This window comes from Sebastes umbrosus, chromosome 21, assembly GCF_015220745.1.
Source record: "Sebastes umbrosus isolate fSebUmb1 chromosome 21, fSebUmb1.pri, whole genome shotgun sequence".
In the NCBI taxonomy this organism is placed as follows: domain Eukaryota; kingdom Metazoa; phylum Chordata; class Actinopteri; order Perciformes; family Sebastidae; genus Sebastes; species Sebastes umbrosus.
In genome coordinates this window covers 13,467,919-13,494,293 of record NC_051289.1, presented here as the reverse complement: position 1 = coordinate 13,494,293, position 26,375 = coordinate 13,467,919, and the positions used below count along the sequence as shown (strand labels likewise).

General features: G+C 38.8%; 3 protein-coding genes across 6 annotated transcripts in view; all 3 read right to left on the bottom strand.

Annotated features, from left to right (window-relative positions):
• Nucleotides 1-1,285: 1,285 nt before the first annotated feature.
• si:dkey-118j18.2 lies at nt 1,286-11,648 on the bottom strand. The gene is made up of 6 exons (XM_037756768.1): nt 11,200-11,648; nt 10,847-10,949; nt 10,162-10,321; nt 4,879-5,011; nt 1,965-2,150; nt 1,286-1,711 (listed from the first exon to the last, which is right to left on the bottom strand). The coding sequence occupies exons 2-6, from the start codon at nt 10,864-10,866 to the stop codon at nt 1,680-1,682; spliced, it is 531 nt and encodes a 176-aa protein (XP_037612696.1). The 5' UTR covers nt 10,867-10,949; nt 11,200-11,648; the 3' UTR covers nt 1,286-1,679.
• A 3,302-nt stretch (nt 11,649-14,950) lies between these two features.
• timm21 (translocase of inner mitochondrial membrane 21) lies at nt 14,951-18,537 on the bottom strand. Its single transcript, XM_037756767.1, has 6 exons — nt 17,980-18,537; nt 16,311-16,373; nt 16,120-16,217; nt 15,865-15,938; nt 15,627-15,732; nt 14,951-15,407 (listed from the first exon to the last, which is right to left on the bottom strand). Exons 1-6 carry the CDS (start codon nt 18,290-18,292, stop codon nt 15,315-15,317), a joined length of 747 nt encoding a protein of 248 aa, XP_037612695.1. The 5' UTR covers nt 18,293-18,537; the 3' UTR covers nt 14,951-15,314.
• A 1,296-nt stretch (nt 18,538-19,833) lies between these two features.
• The window catches only part of neto1l (neuropilin (NRP) and tolloid (TLL)-like 1, like), an 82,590-nt gene continuing 76,048 nt past the window's right edge, over nt 19,834-26,375 (bottom strand). For 2 of the 4 annotated variants that reach the window (XM_037756763.1, XM_037756766.1), the window contains 3 exons: nt 25,654-26,284; nt 24,703-24,777; nt 22,230-23,237 (listed from right to left, as the gene is read on the bottom strand). In XM_037756763.1, the coding sequence (XP_037612691.1) occupies nt 24,717-24,777; nt 25,654-26,284 (692 nt within the window). In that variant the 3' untranslated portion in view covers nt 22,230-23,237; nt 24,703-24,716. Of the gene's footprint in view, nt 20,582-22,229; nt 23,238-24,702; nt 24,778-25,653; nt 26,285-26,375 lie in introns of those variants that run through there. The other 2 variants (XM_037756764.1, XM_037756765.1) reach the window with 2 other exon arrangements.

The following is a 26,375-nucleotide window of genomic DNA, read 5'->3' as shown; positions in this document are numbered from 1 at the left end:
AGATTATATTGTTGCTGAAACAAATACAGGAAGGGGATCATTTGGGAGCATCGTTTTACAGTGTTATTTCCGGATTATCTGAAATGCAGTGATACAAAAAAAGAAGAAGAAGCAAAAAGCACAGTAACAACCTCTCCCAAAGCAATACTGTAACAGAAAACACAAACACAAGAAATACACAAAGTTGGATGACCTCTACCAACCTGTGGCAGATTAACATGAAGATTACAAGGAACAGACGTTGTTATTAAAAAACAGTTTTTGGTTAGTCTTCATTTTGCAACAATTACGGAAAGAAATAACTGAGTTTTGTTGAGGACTTTTTAGCCTTCAGCTCCAAAAATGTTTTGAGCCCTGTGAGTATTTTTCTAAAGGATTGTTTTCCTTTTTTCATTTGATATTTTTTTTCTCAATTCAAGCCTTCAGCTCGACATTACAATTCATAACTGATCTGATTATCTTACAGCTGGTTTTACAACTACAGAACATGTGCTTTCATTAAAGGTCTTATTGATAACATTTACAGAGTCTTTAGAAAGGTGCCGGACAAAAGACGGATTATGATTGTGAATTAATCATTTAAAGAAATGTTGGCAGGTCCAAAATTAATCTTTTGTTTATCTCTGTGAAAGATATCGATTGTTTGATTCCCACTTCTAACAAGGCTTGTAAGCCAATAGTAAAACGACGTTGGTATCACGTGATATCTCTGGGTCGTCAGCGTGGGAAAAAAAGGATAAATTGCTGAGATTGATGGTAAGTGCCTGGCAATGACTTGTTGTGAAGTAAATGCAATGGACAGGGGGAGGGAGAATGCAACATCTAATGACTGCATGTTATCAATGTTATCAATAGCACCTTTAAGGGACAGAGCAACATTTTTTTCTTTAGATTTCTGAAGACCTTTTTGTCCAATTCTCCAAACTATTTAAAATACATGTTCATACTGTTTGCGCAGAATCTTTGCTTTTCTAATGTAAAGCAGTAATAGACAGAACCCGACAGCAGAGGTGATAATCAACAGAGAACATCTACTGCCATAAAGTGTTCATTTATTTCACCAACTTGTTCCGCTTGTCCTCGCTCACTTCCACTCACAGATGTAATAGGTACTTGAATTGCCTAATGTCCCAGTATAATCACCGTGATATATTAAACATAACCAGTTATGCTAATGAGATAATTATTTAAGACAATTAGCGCATTCATTATCAAATAGTTCTCCGATCGACATACTTTATCTTCAAATAACACACGGGTGGTATTAATGAAGCATTGAGAGTAATAACAGTTGGCAGAAGTTGGAACAATTTATTTAATATGCACATCTATGCAGCACGGTGGAAATCTAATTAGACTGTCTACATTATGAATTGTCTATAATGCACTGCTATTAAGTTACTGTGAGAACAATGTCTATACAGAAAGACAAAGTAATGTCCCAAATATAACAGGAACTAAATACTTCTCCAAACAGTCAATTGGTTTAGATCTGTGACAGGAAGTGGCCTCGGACACACAGCGGGGAACAACTTTATAAAACAGAACACACTTATCTCTTTCTCTGCTTATCTGTATCTCGCCGATTCCCTCTGAGCGTAGAGGTCAACGGTCCTATCTTCATCCTAGCTGGGAGGCAGGTTCTGCGGTCCTGACTGAGGCACACAGGCTTGCTGATGTCATCCGTTATTGCCAAACTCATCAGATGACCCTTTTTTTTTTTTTACACAATAAAAAGTAGAAAATCAACTTGGATCTAAAAACCACCAAACACTCACACACTCATACACACACACACACACACACACACACTCGCATCCAAAAAAAACATCTGCTCTCATGTGATGAGAGTTTTAGGCTGGCAACGATCACTGAGGTTGAATGTAGGAAGGCAGTGCATGGAAAAAGGCAAACTGGTATCAAGGGGGTTGGTTAGGTGGACCTGCTCTCTGACTGGGACTCACTGTGGCTCACGGGGACGTCTTGTTGACTGACTTGTGCAGGGGGAGACAGTGTGTAGGGGGGCGGGGCTTCGTTTACGCTAATGGTGTCTCCCTCGGGAATGAACGGGGCGTGATGGGAGGGACGAGGAGCGTCGGCTTCGTCGCCGCGAGCACACTCGCTGTAGGGAGGGGGCTTCAGATCGTCCTCTGAAAAGGAAAGGAGAGAAGAGGTCAACCAGTTGATCAGCGGTCTAAAAAAATACATGCATTACCTCACAAAAAAACATCACAATTTCAATTCATACCTGCAATCTAATTTTTACTCCACAATGATTCTGCCATGTTTGCGCTAGCGTCATTGCATCAAAACAAACGGTCCCAATTTGTCCCTATAAGCTGCATCACCAAATGACACGTGTGTGTTACTCCATGAGACAAACAGTGTGCACAGGAAGAGAGGGGAAACTTTTACGTGTGGGAGCAAAATGTAGTGATAGAAAAAGCCTTTTAGGAATAACAGAAATGTCACAACCTCCGAAACCCAGTGATGGTGAGGAAGAACAGCTTATAAAAAAAACGTTTTCTGAGAAAACTGACCCCAGAGCAGTGGTATCCTGAGTCCTTCTCCGTCGCTCTCATCAAAGAAAAATGTTTGCAGCACTTCTGTTATGAACTTTGACGCCAAGTTGTTATCTTAGTCTTCTTACTATCCGCTCAACCATTATCCTTGTTCGCCGTACTCTCATTATGAAATTCACTCTCTTTTCACCAACTCTTGATGGTGTACCGTATTTTTTTTTATATATCCGATATCTCAAATGGTCACAGAACTATAATTTGATAAAGACACACTTAGGGAAGTGTAAGAAGCAATGCTGCAAAACCTACCCAACGGTACTTTTTATACATTCAAGCATTAACACAGTTACAATATTTATATTAAAGCAAACCCTGAGACTCCTTCTGGTCTCTTTGATAGGAAAAAAGATCATATGTGGGGGCGAGAATGAGATCATGTAATACAATTAGTGTTGAAATGTCACCACTCATCCACCCACTCTAACCACATCCTGCTGTCAGACAGGACGAGCACTTCAGATCAAATTAGATGCCATCTGTAAAAGACGAGACTCTGAATCTTAATGCAAAGACTCAACAGCTGATCTGGCTAGCTGGTGCCCTCTTTCATGAACAGACAATGACATGTTGAGAAACATAAATAGGGGAACACAGAATAAAAGGAACTCAACATATGGTAAGATCAGATTGTTCCCAATGCACCATGTTGAGTACACAAGCCTCTCTCAGTGGAAAGAGTTAGACTATGTTTTTTTTTCCCACACTAGCTTTGCTTCTGTCAATACAGCTAAAAACAGACAACAGAAATGAGTTCACTCTGACACATGAGCAGAGCACATCAATGCACGTCTGTCTGGTGTACAAAGAATACCTTGAGGCGGTTGGTTTCGTTATGATTAAGGAACTGACAACAGAGTGTACTTTGTCTTTTTAAAGCAAACAAAGTGCCCTGTGTGTGCACACATGTGAGAGCTCATTTAATATCAGAAGTACTGATAAGTACTGTACTCTAGAATAGCACTTCAAACTCCTCCTGGTGATAATTTGCAAGTTGTGGCAACAACCCCTTCAGTCAGTAAGGAACATTCATCTCCAAGCTGACAATCATTGCACTGACTCTGATGTAATAATAATGCTGGTTGTGTTAAGGATGGTGGTGGCCGTTTTTTGTCATGAGTAGTTCCCATAGACGGTATATAAGTGGACGTAGTCACCGTGACGTAACCCATTGGTTTGTCGACTGCCGTTTTGAAGCCTCGAGTTCGGCATTTTGGTCGTCACCTTGAATGTCTTGAGAACATATACTCATGTTTACAATGTTTACTGAGGTAATAAATCAAGAGAGAAGTAGGCTCATTTTCTCATAGACTTCTATACAATCTGACTTCTTTTTGCAACCAGAGGAGGCGCCCCCTGCTGGCTATTAGAAAGAATGCAAGTTTAAGGCACTTCAGCATTGGCTTCACTTTTCAAAACCAGAGGTTGCCCATTGGTAGTTCCAACCTGTGCACAACAAGTGCAGATAACTGGATTAATAAACTGCGCTCTGATCAGTGAAAGGTTTATGTGTGGGTTAGGTTGAAGGAGGAGTCGTTTTAGGCTTAAACTGGACTAATACTTCTGTGTTAAGGGGTTGCGCTGTACCCAAGGTGGCAACGTCCATAGGCCCTGTAACACTGTAGGCTACGACGTAGCTGACATGCACCTTGGGTTGCTCCTGTTTTATCTAAATTTCTAATGCCAGTAGAGATTGTTCAGATTAGAGTTGACCCCTCTTAGTTGACAAGATTTCTTTAGTGGATTAGTCGTTTTTTTATACTTTTTCATGCTGAATGTCTCATTCCCTCTGGTAAACACAAGATTTAAAGTGGTGCTTTTGTGTGATTCATTGTGAAGAAAGTCAGTTTTACTCATCTGTTGACTAATCGATTAGTCAACAAAATCGAGGGAGTGTTGGTCGACTAAGAATGAGGACAAGAGGACAGTACTATAGCAGAGTGAATACAACATGAAACATGTTGACACAAAGGCTTGGTTTTCTTCTCCTTTTTCAATAACACACATCTAGCAAAGCCATCTCTTCTGATAACCTTCTTCTCACAGTGATCTCTGCTCTGTATCACAGCAAGTGAAACTATGTAAATACAGCGACCGCAGGGAATAGTCTGTCATGAAACAAGCCAGACTTTCCCCCGTACCGTCTTGCTGTGGTTTACAGGAAATTATGAATGAAGAAGTAAGAAGGGGTAAAAATAAGAATGAAGCAATCTTTTATGGCTCAACTTTTCATCTTCTTGGTGAATGAGGAAGCAGCAGACGCATGGTACTGTGTTAAAAGTGTTTGTGCGTGTGCTACCTCCAGAGACTGCCTCATATGGTGGTGGCATGTCCAAGTGGGAGAAGGACGCAGCTGGTGGCAGGGCTGTGGATGGCTCTTCTATCGACAGGTCGTCCTGAACACCATACCAACTGGGCCAGACAGAGGTTTGCTACAGAGGGAAGGAAACACAGAGAGAGTTAAATGATATATACCAAAAAGCAGAAGAACACATAAATACACCAGTGCACACAAATTTATCAGCTAGAGCCAACAATGCAAATGTCAACACTATTAGGATACTAACTAAGCTAGTTTTAATGTACACATCTCTAGAGAGAACATTGCTGCGCGTTATGATAATATTGGTCTTCCTTTAAAGTCTTTGCTCGAGGCCTAGATTGACAGGCAAGTCTACGCTGAAGTGCATACATCATTAAACAAAGAGCAATATTCTTGGGAGGAATAAATGATACTGTAGGTGTTCTGGGCTGCCCGTATTACATCTCTTCTATGTGTTTAAACTGGTGTTTTCCAACGTTGGGGTGGAACGTTTTGAGCTTGAACCTGATGAACCGTGTCAACCTCCCATAAAGTCGTTTACACAAAACGCAGCAGCGAGACATCCACCAGTGAATCCCATAAATGGGTAGTGAAACACATTACGCCAGGCTGTGACACTCGCTGTGTTAATACCATTATTCAAGATATATTTTTAATTTCAGTCCCTTTTTATGATCAGTACGACTAGTTTGGTTCATCGGGTCCTGTCTGATGAACCAAACTAGTCGTTCTGATCTTATCTGACTATAATTGACCCTTCTCTCTCGTAAGGACTGAACACGCACACGCTCTCACACACCCATACATACATATATTTTTTGTATTTTACGTTTCTGCTTGATTAAAGTTGATTACTTTATGTTTGCTTTTAGATTTTATCTTTGCTTGTTTGTTTACTTCTGTTGATTTTACGTCTTTTGTATTTGCTTATTGAGGTGAGGTTCCTTCTATAAGCCTCTTGGTTTTTTATCTCAGTTTTTTCTTTAACTGTTGTATTTCTGTAGCTTGTTTTATTGTGCAAACAACAAATAAATCTCTCTAATCTCTCTTTAAATAAAGTAAAACTGAGATGATAGCCTACAGGATTAAAATCACACAAATTGAAACAGCGGTGAATTATTTTTTTCCTCTTGATGGCTCTAACAAAAGATGACAAAGAGAGCAAGTATTCACAGTACACTGATGAGTTAGAGGGGATTGTAAGTACATCTAAGGTTTGAGCATTATAATAACACACATGATAGCTATTTTATCTCCTTTACTGCCTGTGAGGAAGCTCTCAATGATTGATGCCTTTGCTGACTGGTTTAAATTACTTCAAATTTGCCATCCGGCTATTGTAGGCGTGATAGAGAGTGATGAAGAAAGATGCAGCACAAACAGACCACGCCAAGTTCAAGATAATTACTGCACTATAATAGTCACCTCTATTTCTGTAGGCTTAAAGAACTGATGAATAAGATGAAGTCTAATAATCTATAAACAATTAATCTTCCATCTCTCTCTAGGGCCTACATGTATCAAAAGTTTTTCCTCATAGCTCTTCAAGGTTCACTTTCTTCAGGTAGCCGTGAATAAGACTGTCCAAGAGGCTTAGTTAGTGAGTGATACTACATCAAGTCTCCCCGCCACACACTATGTTTGATTCATTTAAGCCCAGGACTCGAGTCGTCTTGGTGTTTCTCCAGAAAACTTTCAGGGTGCCGGGTTATGGATGACCGTGGGGCCTCCCTGCTGCACATTCCATTAAAATCTAAACAGGGAACATTATACACCAGAGACAGCAGAGGGAACAAAGGGGAGAGGAAGAGGAGCAGAAAAAAAACACGCAGAGGAGAAGGATGCAGGAGAGGATTTAGGAGCAAACAGAAGAGTTGTGGAACAAGGACAGATTAGGCACAGGAGGAGAGGAGGAATAAGAAGCAAAAATAGAAAAAGTGTGTGCGAGGAGGTAGGAAGGCTTCTGGGGTGGTTAGTGGACATTTAATTAGAGCCAGTATAAGCACAGTTGATGCCGTATATTTAAATACACCTGGGCTTAAGACATTCAAACTCAAATTTTCTCAACTCAACATTTATTTACTAGAACAAATTTTCAGTGAGTCAAATGTTTAAATACATGGTTAGTATTTGGGGACACTTGAATCAGCTTATGCCAGGTACACACTACTAAACTAGTACATTTAACATAAGTCGTTATGTGTTGGGTCTCCCACATTTTCAAAATCTGTTCAGATTTGAAAAATCTGTTAGTGTGGGCCAGCCTTTAGTGTAGCCATCCACAAGCTATATGGCTTCAACTGTATGTCTGATAAGACACAAAGAATGGGAGTTATAAACCGGATTGAACTTCCTCTAAAAATCAGACAAACATTTCAGATAGAACACAGGATATTATAACTAGCCTGGGGAAACCCGAGACCAAAAGTCCGGGCAACTCTCAGCTTTCAACCACATCATTTTTTTATTTATCTTTTTTACAACTGGGGCATTTCCTGTTGTGCAAATATTTCAAACAATGCTAAAAATATCACAGCCTGTGCCTCTTTGATGTAACTACTGCAATGATAAATATCTCAAAAGCTGGTGCAGTGTCAAGATTAACAGGAAATTGACTTTTTTTATGCAGACTTCCATTTAAATGAATCTTTTCTTAGAGAAATGCATTGATAACCTTTGTCTTTCACGCAGCATCTTTCGCAATAACTACCAAGAAGAAGTGGGTGAAGTGGGAGAGAGTTAGAAATTAGTTGGAAAAACGTCAGAGAGACCTGCTTTATATGATTCACAGAGCATATTTTGGGAAGGTACTGAATCATGGAGATGGCTTCCAGGTGTTTTAGAGAGGCAGTAAAGCAGAAAGGCCCAGGGGGGAAGCAAGATGGAATCGTGATGGCTGTCTAAACCTGTGGCACAGCCCACAGACAAGACTCCATACAAACTGATGTTGAGGAAAGACATTATTATTCAAGACATATGTCTGAAAACATCAACACCAATAAAACTACATTCAACTAGCACTTGAAGGCAAGAATAAAAGATAAGCCTGCATTTTGTAGCCAATTTCATAATATGTATAAAAAGCATGCGTGTCAGCAAAATGTAAGAAGTTACAAAGAAACCAAACAGAAAAACAACTATGAAGGTCACCCCAGTGATCAAATGACTTGTAAAAAGCAGCTCTATCTAACCACATACTATATTAATCACAATCTCAAGCAAATTAAACAGTAGAAGAGACCATCTTTATCCTCCCATATATCTTATGATTTACATGGGACAAGAGATAGAAACTGTGAGATTACAAAAAAACAAAATTGCGTGCAGCACAAAGAACATCAGTGACTGACAACTGGACTTTTTCAGATGTAGGGTGATAACAAGACCTTCGAAGAGGTGTACCTTGCTGTCTGTAAACCAGTCTACTCCCGCCTTGCTGTCTGTGTCTATACTGATGGTATTTGCACAAAAAAACTCACATGCATAGTTGAAATTTTACAAACTTGTTTAAAAAAAAGGGTCATGTCCCATTTTCTAAACCGACTAACTGTCAAAGCTGTGGCCTGACCCTTTCGACCTCTGCTGTCAACTAGGTCAAACAGAAAAATGTAAGCATACAAGTACATGCAAACCAGCAAACCAAGAGTGTGTTCCTATTTATACACATTCACACACTCGCTCAGTACGCCACTGAAAGTGAAATGTAGCCGTTCTCGTCATTCTACTCGAAGTGAAAGCGACTCACTGAAACCCGCATGTCCTCTTTAGAGAGCAAACAACTCCTCTGCAAAAATGTAACACAAGTGTGACCTTATTTGACTTTCTCTTACTCCAACAAACTCCAGTTGGATGGACAGTTCCGAGAACAGGGCCGGACTTCGCTTTGTGACGCACCACTTTGTGTGTATCTGCTACTGGGCCAAACAAAACTAGAGTAGTTAAAGAGGTACAAGAACTACACTGAATGTTTTTTTTTTCCAATAGATTCTTGTTGGCATATGATGGTAACATGATTTTTCCCGACAAAATTCATACTATGTGTAAAAAAAACAAGCCCTGCTTTTTCTGCTCAAAATTAGCTTGTATGCTTCTGCTTGGATTTGAAAGTTAGGTTCAGCTGAATTATCTGATGAAACAGACAAGACTCCAAGGTCTATTACGTTTGTTACGAAATAATAGATATTTGGGGAATACGAACAGTTATGTTTACTGCATGACTACGGCTATTGACTGACACTCGCCCACAAAAATCACACACTGGAGAGCCTCTCGTAGTAGAGCTGCTAGCCCAGCTACAACACAGGTACCCAAACAGTGACTCTCTCTCTCTCAAAGGACCATAAATGTGCTTCTAGTGACTGTCAAAGCTCCACCAGACTTCAAATCTCTGACTACCAGCTCTACGTCACTGTTCATGCGGCTGAGTGGTGGTCAGTCAGTGTCCCCCTTGTCCCCTGACCGTCCGTGTCACACACCATGTAGCCATACCTCCTACAGTCATAGGCTTCGTCCGAAATCACATACTATGCACTACATAGCCAATAGGTGTACTATTGTCCAACATACATTTGTAACCATAGTAACACGTGCCAACCTTATGTGACCAAAATGACAGTTTGTAAGAATCAAAGTCTGAATTAATTTAAAATATATATATTACGCCAAGCAAAGTTAAATCTTATACTTACAGTTAAATTGAAGCGTTGTTGATGTTACAGAGCTGTCTGTCAACGTCTGTTATGAACGTTGTCGTCACTACCGCATTTCATTGTGGGATATTTATGCCACTGTAATGTCCAGCGTTGCATATTGTAATATTTGCAATTTGCATGCAATTGGTTTCATATTAAGCTTTTGGAAATACTAAAAAATCTCACACTTACTGTTTTAGCGTACTAAACAGCATGCTAGTATGGAATTTTGGACACAACCAAACCCCTCCCCATGTAGATAAAAAATATTTTGATCCACACAAATCACAAGGGTGCCATATTTGTCATTCAAAATTGCAAATTTTGCCGAAAGGACACGAGTTTGCTGCTACGTTGCGCACTCTTTTTGCTCAGTGTACCCTACTCAAGTCTCTCAGCCAACATAAAGAGATTCTCTTTAATACCAAATCCTTATACTTAGTCTCAGCCATAATAGACATATCCTGGAGGCACAAAACCAATTCAGTGGTTGACAGCTAGATTACACGTTTCAAATGTAGGACATATGTGTGCGTGTGTGTGTGTGTACGTGGGGGTCTGCACTTACACTCTGTCTCTCACACATCTGATGAAGGTAGGCCCTTCCTCCAACAATGACTATCTGAGCATTGCGTGGGTTGCTCAAGTATGCTGCCAGTTGCCTCTGTCTTGATCGGTACCAGCACACATAGAAGAATATCTTGATAATGATGAATATAATAACAACTCTGTAAAGGAAAGAAGGGAGGGGAGGGGGAATGAGACAGGGATGAGCAGCTTGACACATCAGTTTTAAACTCCACTTTTATCTAAAAATTAAATGATATTCTTTATATAATTATTATATATAAATATATATATATATATATATATATATATATATATAAATAAAATAATAAATGTATATATATAAATAAATAAATAGATAAGATAAGATAAGGTAAGATGATGAACCTTTATTAATCCCCGGAGGGAAATTCAGGTGTCAAAGCAGCAACATCAGCAAACAGAGTGAAACACCGGAGAGGTAAAGGTATACACAAATTATAAAAACAATAATAGAGATATAAAAGATACAGAGTGAATGGGTGAACATAGTGTGTACAGTCCTTCAATAAATAAATGTAGTATGTACAATAAATAAATGTAATATGTACATATATGCAGTCTATAAAGTGGTATATAGGATGTATAGTGTAAAGTGTAAAGTATATATATATTATATATTATATATGATATGAAATTATACTCACATGTACCAGTACAGCTCCATGTTTGTGAGATGTCAATCAGTGAGTGGAGGCTCTCATAGCTGGGGAATAATTTCCTGATCCCTGACCAATACCACAATTTGCCCTGAAAAACAGTAACAATATAGAGTAATTACTCCCTCAGAGACTCTATTCATCACCTTACGTATAATAACACAGGTTATAATTAACTTTAATAAACCCTAAAGCATCTCATGGATTGAACTAGGCTGAATAAATAAATGTTAAGAGCACTTCTTCTTTCTGTAACTTAAAACAGATGGTCAGTTTAGCACCACAGCTCCTCCTTTAACTTAACTAACAATGGAAACACATTAATAGGAAGTTGAACTTACTGTATCGTGACAACTTGGCTTTGTGAGTTAGCTTGAGAGGTGTGCCATTTCCCTTTTCGTTTCGGGGATGTGATGTTGAGAAGAGCTCCAGGAACCAGCTGAGGCTAGCAGTTAGCTAGCAGTTAGCTAGCAGGCCACAACAACAACAACTACTCTTATTTACCCACGCTGCGAACAAAACAACTTAAATTAACCTGCTTTATGCCCGCACACCTCTTGGTATTATATATACAAAGGTTACTAGCTAGTTACTCGTTAACTTAACATTGAAGAAACAACTAAACTAGTCCCTACAGAGTCTCAGCTAACTGGCTTTAACGTCAACTGGCTTACGGTGAGTTCTAGTGATGGGAGTTCACGCTCGTTTTAGTGAGCCAGATCATTTAGCTGAGCTCACCAAAGAAGAGCCGGCTCTTTCGGCTCCCAAACGGCTCTTCGTTTTTACCACTTCTGCCTTTTTATAATTCAGCCAAATTTAGCGCCATTTGACCTATGATTAGTATATGTGCACATATATCACTTAACCCTCCTATTATCTTTGGGGTCAATTTGACCCCATTCAATGTTTAACGTCTCTAAATAAATGATTGACATCATTTTTTTTTGCTTCATATTTAATGACTTTTCCTAATTTAATGGGGACAACTGGGTAAACATAAAATTAAAATGATGATATGTTTTCATTGTCCTGTACACATGCTGTACACATCGGTGTTTTTTGGGGTCAATTTGATCCCAGGCTGTTTTAGCTGTATAAAACATATAAGAAATATCAACATTTTACACACATTTGTTTTGGATGATATTGAGGTCACTATAACATGCAACTTTATAATCTTCAAAAAGCTTTAGGGCCCTAACCTAACATAACCATAACTGTAGTAGTGCAAGAACCACTGATAGTTCACACGACATGGGGGAGGGGAAACATCATTCTCGCGAGAACTTTGATATTTCCCCGCGTTTTGGGGGCGGCAAAATATGGTTCCCGTGAAGATATTGATTTTATTTAAAGGGCTATTTAGGTAGTCAACAAACAAACATAAAGTACCTGACACATAAACTTGGTTAACAATTTTAATTATAATCATTTTCTGGAGGTTTAAATTGCTGGGGTCAAATTGACCCCAAGGATAAAAGATGTTAGTAAATTTGAAGGTAACAGGAGGGTTAAATTATTCAATATAATTATACTAAACCTTATAATTAGGTCACAACCTGAGGCACCACAGGCCAGAGAGCATCTCCTCTCACAGAGCACTACATGGTTTCACAACAGCTTCTTCCCAGCTACAATAATGGTACGTGTCCACAGGCTCCGTGCTTTCCACGCTCCCCATTCATTGTCTATGTAAGCAGCCGCGCAATGCATTCTGGCAGCATGGTGTCGCGATTTGAGAAACGGAGCGTCACGACGCCCGCTCCTCATTTGCATAAAGTGGAGGGCTCGTCTTCTTTATGCAAATCACGGACGTCCGACGCGACTCGCTGCCTCTCGAAACTCCCGAGAATCTTTTAAAATAAACGTTGTCGATCCAAAATAAAGACAAATTCAGCAACTGCACGGCTTATTTCTCGCCTCAAATGTTTTCAGAAACGCATTTCGGTGAACTATTTTCGTGAAATAAGAGAAGAAAGTTTCCAAACGACCCTCCATACTGGTTCCGGTTTGAAAGCTGGTAGCAGCAGCCAACGGCAGGAAAGTGTTCATCCAATCAGGTGGTGTCTAGTGACAGCCCACCAAGCGTCCAATGTTGGGAAGCGTCGCGTCCCCTCGCGATAAAAACGCCCCTGTGGTCACGTACCATAAGACTGGTGGCAAAGGACATTAAAGAAGGACACAAATACCCCGCACCTCACCTCCATACCATTATTGACACACAGTACACCTGAACTGAATGGACTGTAATGCTGTGCAATATGCTGCCTTCCACTGTGTAATTGTCTGAAATATATTAATTATTCTTTTTTTAAATATTTTTGAGAGTTACAAGTTCTTTTAACATAGTCATGGAGCATATATACTGTATATTTGTATTCTAGGGGTATCGTTCCTATGCAGAGGGTAGTTTAGTTTATTTATTGACTACGCTGAGGGCTTTTATATTTTAATAATTTAATTATTTATTGTGTTGAGTTGAATGTGCTACTTATTTTGTACTGTAATTACCTTGTGCCTTTTCTACCTTTTTTCTTTTCTTAAAGCTGACTCGGAAACTGCTCAGAATTCCAATGTACTTATAGGTGCAAATGGCAAATAAAACTCTTGAATCTTGAATCTAGAATAATTTCCAGAATACCATAATTTTACATGCTGCTTCGTTTCCGACTGTCACTCATCTTGTCTGCTATTCCCGCACCGCACTTCTCTCTCTCTTTCTCTCCTCCTCTCCCTCCTGCTCTGTACCTGTAGACTGCCCACCAAGCGTCCAATGTTGGGAAGCGTCGCGTCCCCTCGCGATAAAAACGCCCCTGTGGACACGTACCATCACAGTCAGTGCATGGAGTGCCCGGGGTGAGGAGAAGATCATCATATCATTCTGCCTTGAATTAATTAAAGTAAAAAGAAAAAAAAAACTCTCTTATCGTTCACTTAAAAGAGCCGGCTCTTTGAACCGGCTCGTTCGGGACCGACACATCACTAATGCGTTCAATGTTGCATTGGGTTTAACAGTGGGCGGTGTTCAGAGGACTGTTGCCTTTAGTGCTTCCCGTAAGCTGCTCCTCTCTGAACACAGATGCAATAATTACAATTAATGGATTAGTTTTTTGCGTTCAAGTGCTGTTGTTGCTGAAAATGTATTTCGATTTTTCTTTGTGACACATTGCATTAACTGCACATAGCTCGTAGGTAGGTTCATAGGGTTCAGATGTTTTAATTATCAAAAAAGGGTATAGCCCCAAGGAAAGTAACTTCAATTGTCAGAGTATTAAATAGCAATAACAAGTTATCAGCCCCCACGAAGATTACATCTCAGGAGCACAAAAAAAAGTGATTAAATAAGTGATCTTTCTCGGGCTATTGTGGGCGTTTCATTGAGGTCCATCATGAATGTTAATATTTCCGAGGGTCATGGAAGGTAGCATAGGTTGACAAAACAAAAGGATTACAATTGGATTAAAAATACAACATATCTTCATTAATAATGTCTTTATATTAAACATATATATCAATGTATTAACAAATACATGTCCCAAGAGGCGAATTTATTCCAAATCCCATGAAATAGGTGTTCATTGTTTACAAATCAGATGTTTAGTAAGTGTTTCTATGTGATACCTTCCGAAATGTATTGAAAAAACTATTCAAAATACCCATTAAAATACATATACAATGTAAAGGAATAATAAGATATAAAACTAAAGGTCATATCAGGTTGCTCCTATCTCTCCTCAACTCTTTGCCTCCATCTAGTGGTCATTGTTTTATAGTGCAATCTATCATTTCAAAAGGACAACCAAATACAGACTTTTACAGTAAACAAAGACTGAAAATGGTAAATTGAAAAGAAAAGCAGACCTATCAGAATTTACAGGAAGTGTGTGTGACTGAGGTAATTTCCAAGCAGAACACAAGGAATCTGCAATACTTTCAAGATCTCTACCTGACATAGCATTAAAAAAAAGACTTTACAGGTAAAAGCTTGTTAAAATAACTGCCAATGTCCCAATTAAACCATAAATCCAATTCAATAAAGCTGAAAGATCAATCTTGACATCCATACCATAACATTCTCAGAAAAAACAAACATTTACACATATAACAAACATTTTTTATTACAATCTAAAAGCATCTTTGATTACAGGTTATTTCAAAATTCACGTCATCCTGCAGTCTCTTAGTAAAAAAAAACCCAGATTTGTAGAACGTGTATTATTTATAAAACAATAACACATAAGAGCCGATGATCTTTCTTTGTGCAAAGCGCTTCACCAAATGCTCCATTGTTATGGCAAAGTTAAACTAAGCCCGAATTGTTGATGTTTAACATATCAGCTTTTAATATTAGTAAATCAGTAAATCTCCAGCAATTTGTCCAATAACACAAACACATTCTTTACATTTTCATGATGCTTTTTCAGTGAAGCGACAGTTTCTGAGTCCATTCTCTTTCTTATCGGTTATCTTCCACAATGATGGTTCGTCTTGGGTAGGTGTCTACTTCCACAAATATGTAACGAAACTCATATTTTCCAGTTTCAGGATTCTGTGAAATGAAAGTTAAAACAGTATCTCAATTTAGTGAATATCTGTATACACATTAAAAAATAACAGTCTAGTTTTCACCTCTGTACATTTAGTCTCTGGTGTCACATGTTAAATTACTTATGACTTACAGTATGTATAATTCTTAAATATTAGGATAGCTACACATGAGCATGTCAATTTGCTCATGTGTAGCTATTTAACAAAGGTAAATACAAACCTCTTTTGACTCCGAGTGTACAGTTCCTTTGAGACCTGGCTCAGAGCCTTCAATGTAAAACTTAAGTCTCATATACTTCAGTCCGTCCTTCAGGTACTCATGATGGCTAAGGTGGAAACAGACAGACACACATAAACAGAATAAATACTGTAATACATCAGCACTACAACCACACAGATCCTTCTGTATAATACAGTCTAGTCAACAGCTTATTTGGACGTAGTAACAAAAGTCCCACCTGACTTGCTGCCTCCTTCCTCGACGGGTAGTCTCCCCATAACACTTGATCGGCTCCCCAAATGCACCAATCACCTGCATTTTCAATAAACAAAAATGTTTTTTTCACTTTACTTTTAAACAGGAGATGACTTTAAGATTTGGTAGCAATACAATACAACATACAATACAATAATTGTTACAATAAATTCACGCATTCGGTGTTAACACTGCAAAATGTACAGTATAGTCGTGTACTATCAGATCTCATTCTTACCTCTGGGTCTAACCTGAGTATGTTGAAGGCTTTCCCGTAGACTTTATTTGGACTTGAGGAAGAAAACAGCTCCTGGAACACCACATATAACAGCCCGCCTGCACACAGAACAACACACGTTAGTGCCCATATCCATTATTTGACTTGAAAGGAGGTGATAAATCTGCTTGAAATCTTGAAGATGTAGTCACCCGTCACTCCAAGTCCAATCAGTACAACTATCAAGTAGGTGAAGTCTCTGCCAGCTTCTTTCACTGGAACATATTGAAAAGTAGGAGTGATTAGACAATCAGTCAACTGTTTGATAACTAACAGTTTGGTATTTTATCAAGTAGACTTATCAAACGGTTGCAGTCTCACAAATGCAAACAGGTGCTTGAATTATTCAATAAATAAATGCATTATTTGGCTCCTAGATCGGATAAGACCATTTTAAGACATTAGACTCCGGTCTCTTGTGATGATTTGTCACGACTCAGTTACTATTTATAGACTCAATCATTATAGTGATTGAGTCCATCACATAAAATAAATAGATGATAATCTATCAGTCCATAAATACGAGTAATAAAAAAACAATCTTGCAACCTCAACTAACCATGTTATGTCTTGAGCTGTGCATTTGGACAAATTCCACCTGTTTTGAATTTTTATGCAATACCCGTTTGACAGTGTGGACAATATGTTATTGCACTGCTGCTGTTATAATTGCATGCAACTTTTTTTTTTTTTTAAAACATGGGCATATCATCTGTCTGCCAATATAAATCCTACACACAGTACATATAGTATATAGACATGTATACATGTACATCCTGTACATAATCCAGTCCATGTATATCCATTCAGTATTTATGTCTTTGCACTATTTGTATTGTTTATACTTAAAGAACAATTGACTTATACATGCCGGTGTAAGCTCTGAACCCTATTTCAGAGCTTACACTGGCCAGCGCTGATCCAACCGGACTGGACAAGGCCTCAGACTTTGGACTGGAGTTAGAGGTCAGGGCAGAAAAACAGTTAGATTTAGGCAATAAAACTACAACTTCTTTAGGTTTAGGCAAAAAAAACCCCACTTGGTTAAGTTTGGGGAAAAACATGGGGTTTGGGGTTAAAATAATAATAGGAACACGACTACATATTGTTGGTTTCACAAGGGATGCGATCTCCAGTCTCCTGGGTGCACCTTTCATAATTCCTACGGTCACTAGAGGTCGCTGTCGTGTTCTTTTATACCTTCTTTCGGTGATTTACCATGTGATTAGATGATAAAACCTACTAGTGGGTGTAGTAGGCCCCTACTGACCCACATCTATGGGGCTTGACTGATAACGCCTAATTAATAGCCTGACAACAGTCTAATCGGCTGATAATACATACAGTACATGAACAGAAAATAATGTACACGTAGATGGTAAATACCATAAAAAGTGACATAGTGAGAAGAAAATAGGAAGTCGAATAATGACAGAATGTATATGTATATGAAGCAGGATTTGTTTACAAATAGAGGTCAGGCTAACCGGTCAGAGGTCAGTAAGTGGATGAGGATGTTTTCTATATATATATATATATTTATTGATACATTATTTATATAAAAACCTATTTCTCCACTAATTGTGTAATGTTTCATAACAGTCCTGTCTATTTCCTCACCTTTATTTGTCCAGCTTTGTTGTCTTTGTCCCTAGCTGTTTTTTTTTTTTTTTCTATTTCTGTCTTTGTTTAGAGAGATGTCTAAAAGCCAGAGTCAAATTCCTTGTATGTATGTTATTGGCAATTAAAGTGATTCTGAATATCTGTTCATGCAATTTAGTGCACTCAAATGAGAGTCCACAAGGGAGGACACTTGCTTACCTTTCTGTGTAGCTGAAGGCTTCGGGCTCCCACTCTGGTACCTGGAGACAGATCTGTCTCTGTCTTCGGGCTTGCTCTGGTTTCTAACCGCAGAGTCGAGCCACACACCTCTCCGTGTCCGTGTCTGTGTCTGTGACTGGATGAAGCAGCTCAGCACTGGGACCGCAGAGGAAGGAGCCTCGTCTCTCCTGAGGAAGCTCAGTCTGGCTACTGTTGACGCCGTCCTCTGCGTGTGGATGAGCAACCTGACATGTGTGAGTTTGCATTGCTGTAGATTCCGGTGCAGGGATTTCAGTATCTGCGTGTAAGCCATGATGTCCTCTGTGAGAGAAGTTACCTGCACAACACGCTAGCAAACCGAGTAGTTAAGCTGTAAAAACTGTCATATAAGCTACTGCAGGCTAAACTAATATAAAGTGACTTATTATACATACATTTCATATCATGCAATGCACAACAAACCACTAACTAACATACTCCTGTGCTATACATGGGCGGCCTCTGTCAAGAATCAAGTCGTGGTATTTGTGTTCATGAGGCGCACACGTTTGTCGTCACGCACCCTAGGAATCATGGGAGATTGAGTTTTTTAATTTAACACCATGTATGAGGCCCTTATAATAAACAGAAACACTCTACACACATTCACAGACTGGTAAGAATACATTCATTGTATTAATGATAGCTAATAGTAATATTTAAATGAAAGGTAGGCCTATAAAAACTTTTTTTTAACCCTCATCCTACTAACGTAGGCTATTTAACCTACAAGGACTACAAACTGGGGTCCTTGAGGACCTCAAGAAAAAAACAGGTTATTATAAGAAACAACCATCATAACAAAATGTTAAGTTATTTCTTCTCAAAAAATTATTCGTCAAAGCCAGCTGAAGAAAAGTAAAAAAATGATTATTATTATTATTTTGGGGAAAGTTACAGTTAAAGGGACTGTTTGTAACTTTTTAAGCGTATAAATGTAGCGGGTCGCCACACATGCGCGCTCGCATATGCGTGTTCGCGTGTGGCCGCTGCCTCTCCTCCTCTGCCTGCCTGCCTTCACTCAGACACCGCGCGCGCGTTCTCGCTCAGCTCGCGCAACATCTAGACGTGAACGCGCGCTCACTCCACACTGCAGAAGAGTTAGTAGCTCTGAGAATATCTAGTGAATGTACAGTGGACGTTTGTGCAGAAACAAATGCTGCAGCTCCTCCAGACCAACAGAGGTTTCCCGTGTCTTGTGAAGTGACGGAGCTCCTCAGCGAGTATCGTTATCGTCTTGTTACCTACCGGGTGCTGGTGTCTCCCTGCTCTCTCCGGCTGCAGGTGGAGTCCCAAATAGTCCCTTTAAAGGGATTGTTTGTAAGAATTAGAAATGCTTCTTAACAGCGACACCTGAGGCCGTTAAGTCAACGAAAGTCAGTGCTAAATGCTCCACTAAAAGTGACACTAAAGTGTAATTTTTTACATTTTATGTTTTCTTATGTTCTTATGTTAAATGTTCAGTTATATTTTCTGTAAATTTAACTTACCAACATAAATGGGGAGCTTCACTGCTATAGGAATTCTGGTGATGTAATACTAAAGCCTTTACTTAGGTATTTGTTTACTTGCCTAGCATTTTAGCATTTAAGTATAAAGTATACCTAATCTAGTCTAATCTTAGTCTAATAATACAGGGATCAGCATATAAAATATTCAGAAATTATTTAATATAAACTCCAGAAACCCAGATATTTAAAACCCACAAATTTCCCAGAAGAAATATTGAGTACATGAGGTCAGTATCCTCAAGGTCCCTGAACAGAGCAGAATAGAAAATATGATGTTACTGACAAAATAAATCATCACAATAAAATCAGTAAACATTAGTTTATTGAAAACATTCTGTCCAGCATTTTCTGTTATCAAATAAATATGCAAACGGGTTAAAAAAAACAAAACTACAATGAAATGAAGTTTAACAAAGACAAAGGAAGTAAATAATGTTCAGACATCAGTGAAAGTGTCAGTAAATAAACATTAGTTGATGGGTCAGTAGAATCATGTTTATGCACCCATTTGTGAAGTTTAACATGACTTTATTTCAAACATTCAGTTTTTTCATCTTCTCAACAAGGCTTTCTGTACTTGTCTGGATATAAAAACAACCTGATATTCTACTGTTTAGGAATGACATCAAAATAAGAAATATAATGTGAAATCAGCAGCTGAAATATGCAATTTCATATTTTGATGTTAACACGAAAATGATTTAAAAAACCTGATTCAGTTTTTTTTTTTCTCCAAGAACAACTTTACATTAAAGGTACTCTATTTAAAAAAAAAAAAAAAAGTTTCAGTCCCGTATCTGAAATTACTAGTGCTCCGTGTCAATCCCAGCCACTTGTGGAGCACAGGTATAGGGGGAAAATGCACCTCTGCGGTCCCGAAGCAAAGACGAAAAACTTGCACCACAAACTTTTTTTTTCTCATCACAACACTCTACATTGGTAAAGTTGCTCAGGGCAACAAGTTCACTCAAGATGCAAGGGAGAGAAACCTTAGCTCCGAATGCTGTCAAACGTGGCAAGATGCAGAGGAATGATGCATCTGTCTGATGTATCTGCAGAGAAATGAAAACACTATTACTTTGAGTCTGTTCTGGGCCCTACACTTTTCTCATCTGCTGCCTGGGCTGCTTGTGATCGAATTGATTCAGACTTCTTTAATTACTGAGCTGTCTGCCTCTATCTATATGCTGGCAGATGAGTTTGTGACTGTGTGTGTGTGTGTGTTTGTGTTCAAGAGAGAAGAGAGAGGAATGGTATTCGTGTGAACGCTTTTCGAATATCTATGACAAGTGTTGGCAAAATAATAAAACATAGAGACAACAGACAGACATGAGCGCAATGTGTGTATAGAAAAGAAACATTGTATTCATGTGCAGAAATATGGGTCTGTGTATGATTGTGTGTGTGTAGGAAAAGGGGAGAGCATGGATGTAAATAATAGCACATGATTCGACTGTTATCAGGCCATAGGCGTTATCAGTCGCTATAAGCGCCATAGATGGGGGTCATTAGGGGCCTACTACACCTGCTATGTTGTAAAAGTGAAAATGAAACTTAAAAGCAACACATTCTCACATGTTGTAAAATTTAATGAAACGTCACCTTTTAAATACAAACAAAAAGGCTTCTTTAGGTTTAGGCAACAAAACAACAGCTTCTTTAGGTTTAGGGGAAAAAAAAGTTAGATTTAGGCAATAAAACTACAATTTATTTAGGTTTATGCAAAAAAAAAAAGAAGTTAGGTTTAGGCAATAAAACTACAACTTCTTTAGGTTTAGGAAAAAAAAAAGTTAGATTTAGGCAATAAAACTACAATTTATTTAGGTTTAGGCAAAAAAAAAAGTTAGGTTTAGGCAATAAAACTACAATTTATTTAGGTTTAGGCAAAAAAAAAGTTAGGTTTAGGCAATAAAACTACAACTTCTTTAGGTTTAGGCGGAAAAACATTGTGTTTTGGGTTAAAATAATAATAGGAACACAACAACACATTGTTGGTTTCACAAGGGATGTGATCTCCAGTCTCCTGTGTGCACCCTTCATAATTCCTACGGTCACTGGAGGTCACTGTCGTGTTCTTTTATACCTTTTTTCTGTGATTTACCATGTGAATAGATGATAAAACCTACTAGTGGGTGTAGTAGGCCCCTACTGACCCACATCTATGGGCTTGACTGATAATGCCTAATTAATAGCCTGACAACAGTCTGATCGGCTGATAATACATACATAGACAGAAAATAATGCACACGTAAATGATAAATACCATAAAAAGTGTGGAATAATGACAGAGTGTATATGTGTGTGAATTGTTTGTCATTGTGCTCACAGCTGATCTACTATTCTTACCTTTCTTATATATATTGCAGGTTGTTTTTCCTACAAAAGCAGCCTGCCAACAGTGAGCGTTATTAGAGTGTGAGGCTGATCCGTCCCCTCTGCAGTATGTAAGGGGTTAATCTCATCAGGACAAGCACAAAAAGTCAATTATCTTGTCTGTCAGGTACCTGTGATTATTTGAACCGTTTGGGTCTCATTTTATTGTCCTGCTTGGTGAAACAAGTCCTTTTGGTTTCTCTAAAGCAAATCAGCTGCAACAAATAAACCAACATCTATATATTATGAATGTGAGACATGGACAGTTTGAGGACACACTAAAGGGACAAAGGGAATGTTGACCAAAAGCCAATAAAACAAAGAAAGAAAAGGTGAAGCTTTATTGTTATTTATTTTACAAAGCATCAGTAAAATCAGCCCTGAAAGATAATCTGAGTAACTGTAAAAACTGTCATCCTTTCAGTTTGCCCTACAGTATAAAAGTCTGTTTCAATACAAATATATTAAGCTCCTACAGTAGAAGAGAGTTAGAAGACAAACAGACTTGAAGTATTTGCCAAAATAACAAAACAAGTATTCTTTGTCCAAATAAAAATGCCTGTCCAAAAGTTATATTTAAAAGGGAGTTTTAAAGTGTTAAAATGAAAATGGTGAAATTCATTTGCTTAATTCTCTTTTACCTAATGATTTGCAACAACATGCAATGCAATTAATTCATTTTGAAGATGCTTCTATTTCACTACTCTTTATGTCCTATGACTTATGTATTAGTAGATTGGGGCTTTTCATATTTTAATGTTAGTATGTTAATGTTTGGATGGATATAAAAGAAGCATGCACAAACCACACAACTCGGTCTCAAACTGTTATCCAAATTAAACGGCTTCTGGTTATTCCAACAGCTTTAAATTTAATTAGGTTAGTAATTAATTCCAATTTTCTAATGAAATAAATCTTCCTAGATTTGACAAACAGCAAGCATCTATTATTTGCTATAAAATCATAATGTGTATGCTACTCATTTTAAAAATGCATGCTTAAAAATTAACTTGAAGATGTTTGATCACATTAATTTAGTTATCAGTGAGGAGTCTATGACAATGACAGATATGTTTCTGACTAACATCCCAAATTGAATGTTTAATAATGAATAATCATGATCATTCTAAAGGTCCATTTCTTTCCAGTGAGACAAAAAAAAATCTGGATTGTGTTCATCTCTTAATACATATTCTGTATCCTTTCGTCAAAGTGTCCCTTCATCATCATCATCATCATCATCAGCATCATGCTGGTGTAAATCTCCGCTCCGCTTTTTCATATGTCAGTGACGCCCGTTCGTACTGATCCAGGATTGCACTATTCTCAAGAAGTCTACATGATGGAGACAATGCAACATAATGTAGAACATAAGCAGACACACACACACAACAGGACAGCACATTTTTCACACTAAAAAGACAAAACAATAGGTAGCACTTTATGTGACTGCTCCATTATGTGCGAGCATAAAGCTGCAAGCGTGAACTTCTAGAGCTCTGCATTGAAAAGTAACTTTTTAACAAACAAATTCCTCTATATCTGAAATGTATTGATCTAATTGTTTTTATTACTGTATCATCATCATTGTGCTTATTGCAACCTCATGAAAGCACAGTCGTGGAGCATACACATGAACTGTTACACACAGGCATAACTACTATGCTTCACAATTAACCAAACACAAAATCAAATACTACAAGTGACAGAAACCATGCAAAACTACAGAGGAATTCAATATAAGTGTGTGGTCAGTAAAGATTTGTAAATTACAAAGAGATGTCAATCTCAATGTGCTTTCTTTAGTGTGTGCAAAAATCCCACTGGTCTAATGTAGATTGCATCTGCTTCACAATTTGTGCTTTTATGTGGACTTAAAGGAACAGTGCGTAGCATTTTGGGGGATCTATTAGCAAAAATAGAATATAAAATTCATAACTATGTTTTCATTAGTATATAATCTCCCTAAACTAAGAATCACTGTGTTTTCGTTAGCTTAGAATGAGCCCTTCATAGCTACATAGGGAGTGGGTCCTCTTCACGGAGTCTGCCATATTGCTATGTCATGTTTCTACAGTAGCCCAGAATGGACAAACCAAACAGTGGCTCTAGAGAGAGCCTTTCACGCTTTTACGTTACCTGAAGGCCACCGTAGTTCTCCGACACACTAGTGAAACTGCAGAAATATGAGCCGCACAGTGCAAAACCGTTGTACCGCCAGCCACCGTCTGACTTCCGTTGCTCCTAAAGTAGTGTTATTATGGTACGGATGGCCTCTGAGCAAGGCGGCTCAAGTTACTGCAGTCTTGGAAAGGGAGGAGTGAGCGGAGGGGTACTCGGTTGCAATCTGCAACCACACCACTTGATGCCGCCAAATCCTACACACTGTACCTTTAATAAGTGACTTTACATGATTGATATGAATTATTGTCTGTAGGCCTACTGGGAGAAAAGTGCAGAGGTTAGACATATCATTTGATAACAGCTTCAACTAAAGATGATTGAAAAAGTCCATGCTAATGAATATCCACTGAGTGAATGTATGTCCTCGGGAGGGCATACAGTAAACTTGAGCATCACAAAGACTTCAAACAAACTCACTGGGAGGACAAGATGGCCGCAAGCAAGAAAACCATCTTGGTGAAAAATGAACAAATAAAAAACATCAAAAAATATAAACCCGCGCAAAAATCACAGAAAAGGAAAAAAAGAACTTACATAGAAAGTATATACTGACTGGGCAAAATGATGACTACACAACAACATATAAAGATTGTGATTGTTGGATAAGGGTGCTTACCTTGAGATTGTCTCTTAGACCCTAGTTGTGTTGTACTCTGATTCATGTTTGCTCAAAGAGCCAATGAGGCAGAACCTGAAATGTCACGGCTCTTTCGTTTAATATCAAACTCCTTTTGCATAGAGAGGTCAGAATGCATAATGTGCTACACAACAGCAGTAAACTTCATTAGTGCTTTGCTAGTCTGTGGGAGCCTCGCATGCAGACTTGTAGAAAAATGAATAAACAGTCAAGAACACTCTGGAAAGAGCACATAGAAAGTGCATGCAGGAAAGTATTTTCTCCAAAAAATGTACCTTCACATAGTGTTTTTGTAAACATATACAGTTACTTTTCAAGCAGTCAAGGTGCAAATACACAGTAAAATACTTTTTTTTTTTTTTTTTCTAAAAAATCTTGTTCATGCCAAAATGTTGAGCTTGTAAGTCATATATTTTCAGTATCACAGTTAGGAGTAGAAATGCATATTTTATAATAATTTGCATCCATGTCAATGAAGTTAGTCGTCTCTATGAGGCACCGATTCAAGCCCTTGTGTTAACAGTCAAAACTGGACTGATTGAATTATTATCTTCAAAAAATGAGGTCTGTATTTGCTTAAAGAGCTCTGACAAAACCTCAAAAGTACAGTAGAGATTAAGCTTTTGAGGGCAAAACTAGCAGGGGGCGCTTGACATGTTCAAGGATGAGCATGCAAGAGAGGGCAAATTTCATCATAATTTAGCCCTTTGTGGAAAAAAAAAGTTTTTAATGATAAAAAAGGGGAGAAAGAACAAGGATCAATGCAAAAAAAGAAGCTTATCGTAATTTTAAAAAAAAGTAATGAGAGGAAGAACGCTAAAATAAGAGGAAAACAGAAATAAATGTAGGCCTAAGTATCCCACACACATTTCCCCATAGTTAACTCTACGGTTGTTGTTCTTTCCTCATCAGAAATCTATGGATACTGACCGCTGTACTGCCTTTTCGTGGCGTGAAAGCCGGTGGCTGGTGGTGGGAACTTCTTCCAGGTCGTCGTCCAGGTCGCACCCATTGTCCGCCGCCTCTTGCGAGTAGCTGTGCTTCATGACCAAGATGCTCCTGCGGTTTCCGGTGGACGGCAGCAACGGCCGCACTGCCATTGGCGGCTGCGGGAGGTCTGTGAGCAGCGTGGCGGCCGCCGCATCCCTGGCGGCGCTCAAGTTCCCGCGACTCCCTCGTCCACTGAGCGACAGCTGGGATATGTGGGCGGAGCCGGGGTTGGAGGAGGAGCCACAGTGGTGGTCGTGGATGCAGCGCGAGGAGGCACGGCGAAGGGCGTGGTAGTTCTCGAAATCTTCCGCCAGGTCGACCAAGTCGGCCGAGGCCCCGGCGGCTGTGGTGGCGCTCCGTAAAGTACACAGCTCGTAGTGAGGCGGCTCAAAGACCTCTTGGAACATGGTGGGGTCAAAGTCCTCGCGCCGCAGGATGTACTTCTTGCGCGGCTGCTTGATCTGGACGATGACGGAGACGATGAGGAGGATGAGGACGATGCAACAGGTGACACCGATTATGGTCCCGTTTGTGTTGTTCAGGTTGTCCAAGATGTTGGCTTTCCTCTTCTCTGTAAGGTGGTAGAGAGACAGCACAACAGAAAAGGAAACTTTAATGAGAATATTAACTACACGGACCAAGATGCCTTGCAGACACGTGTG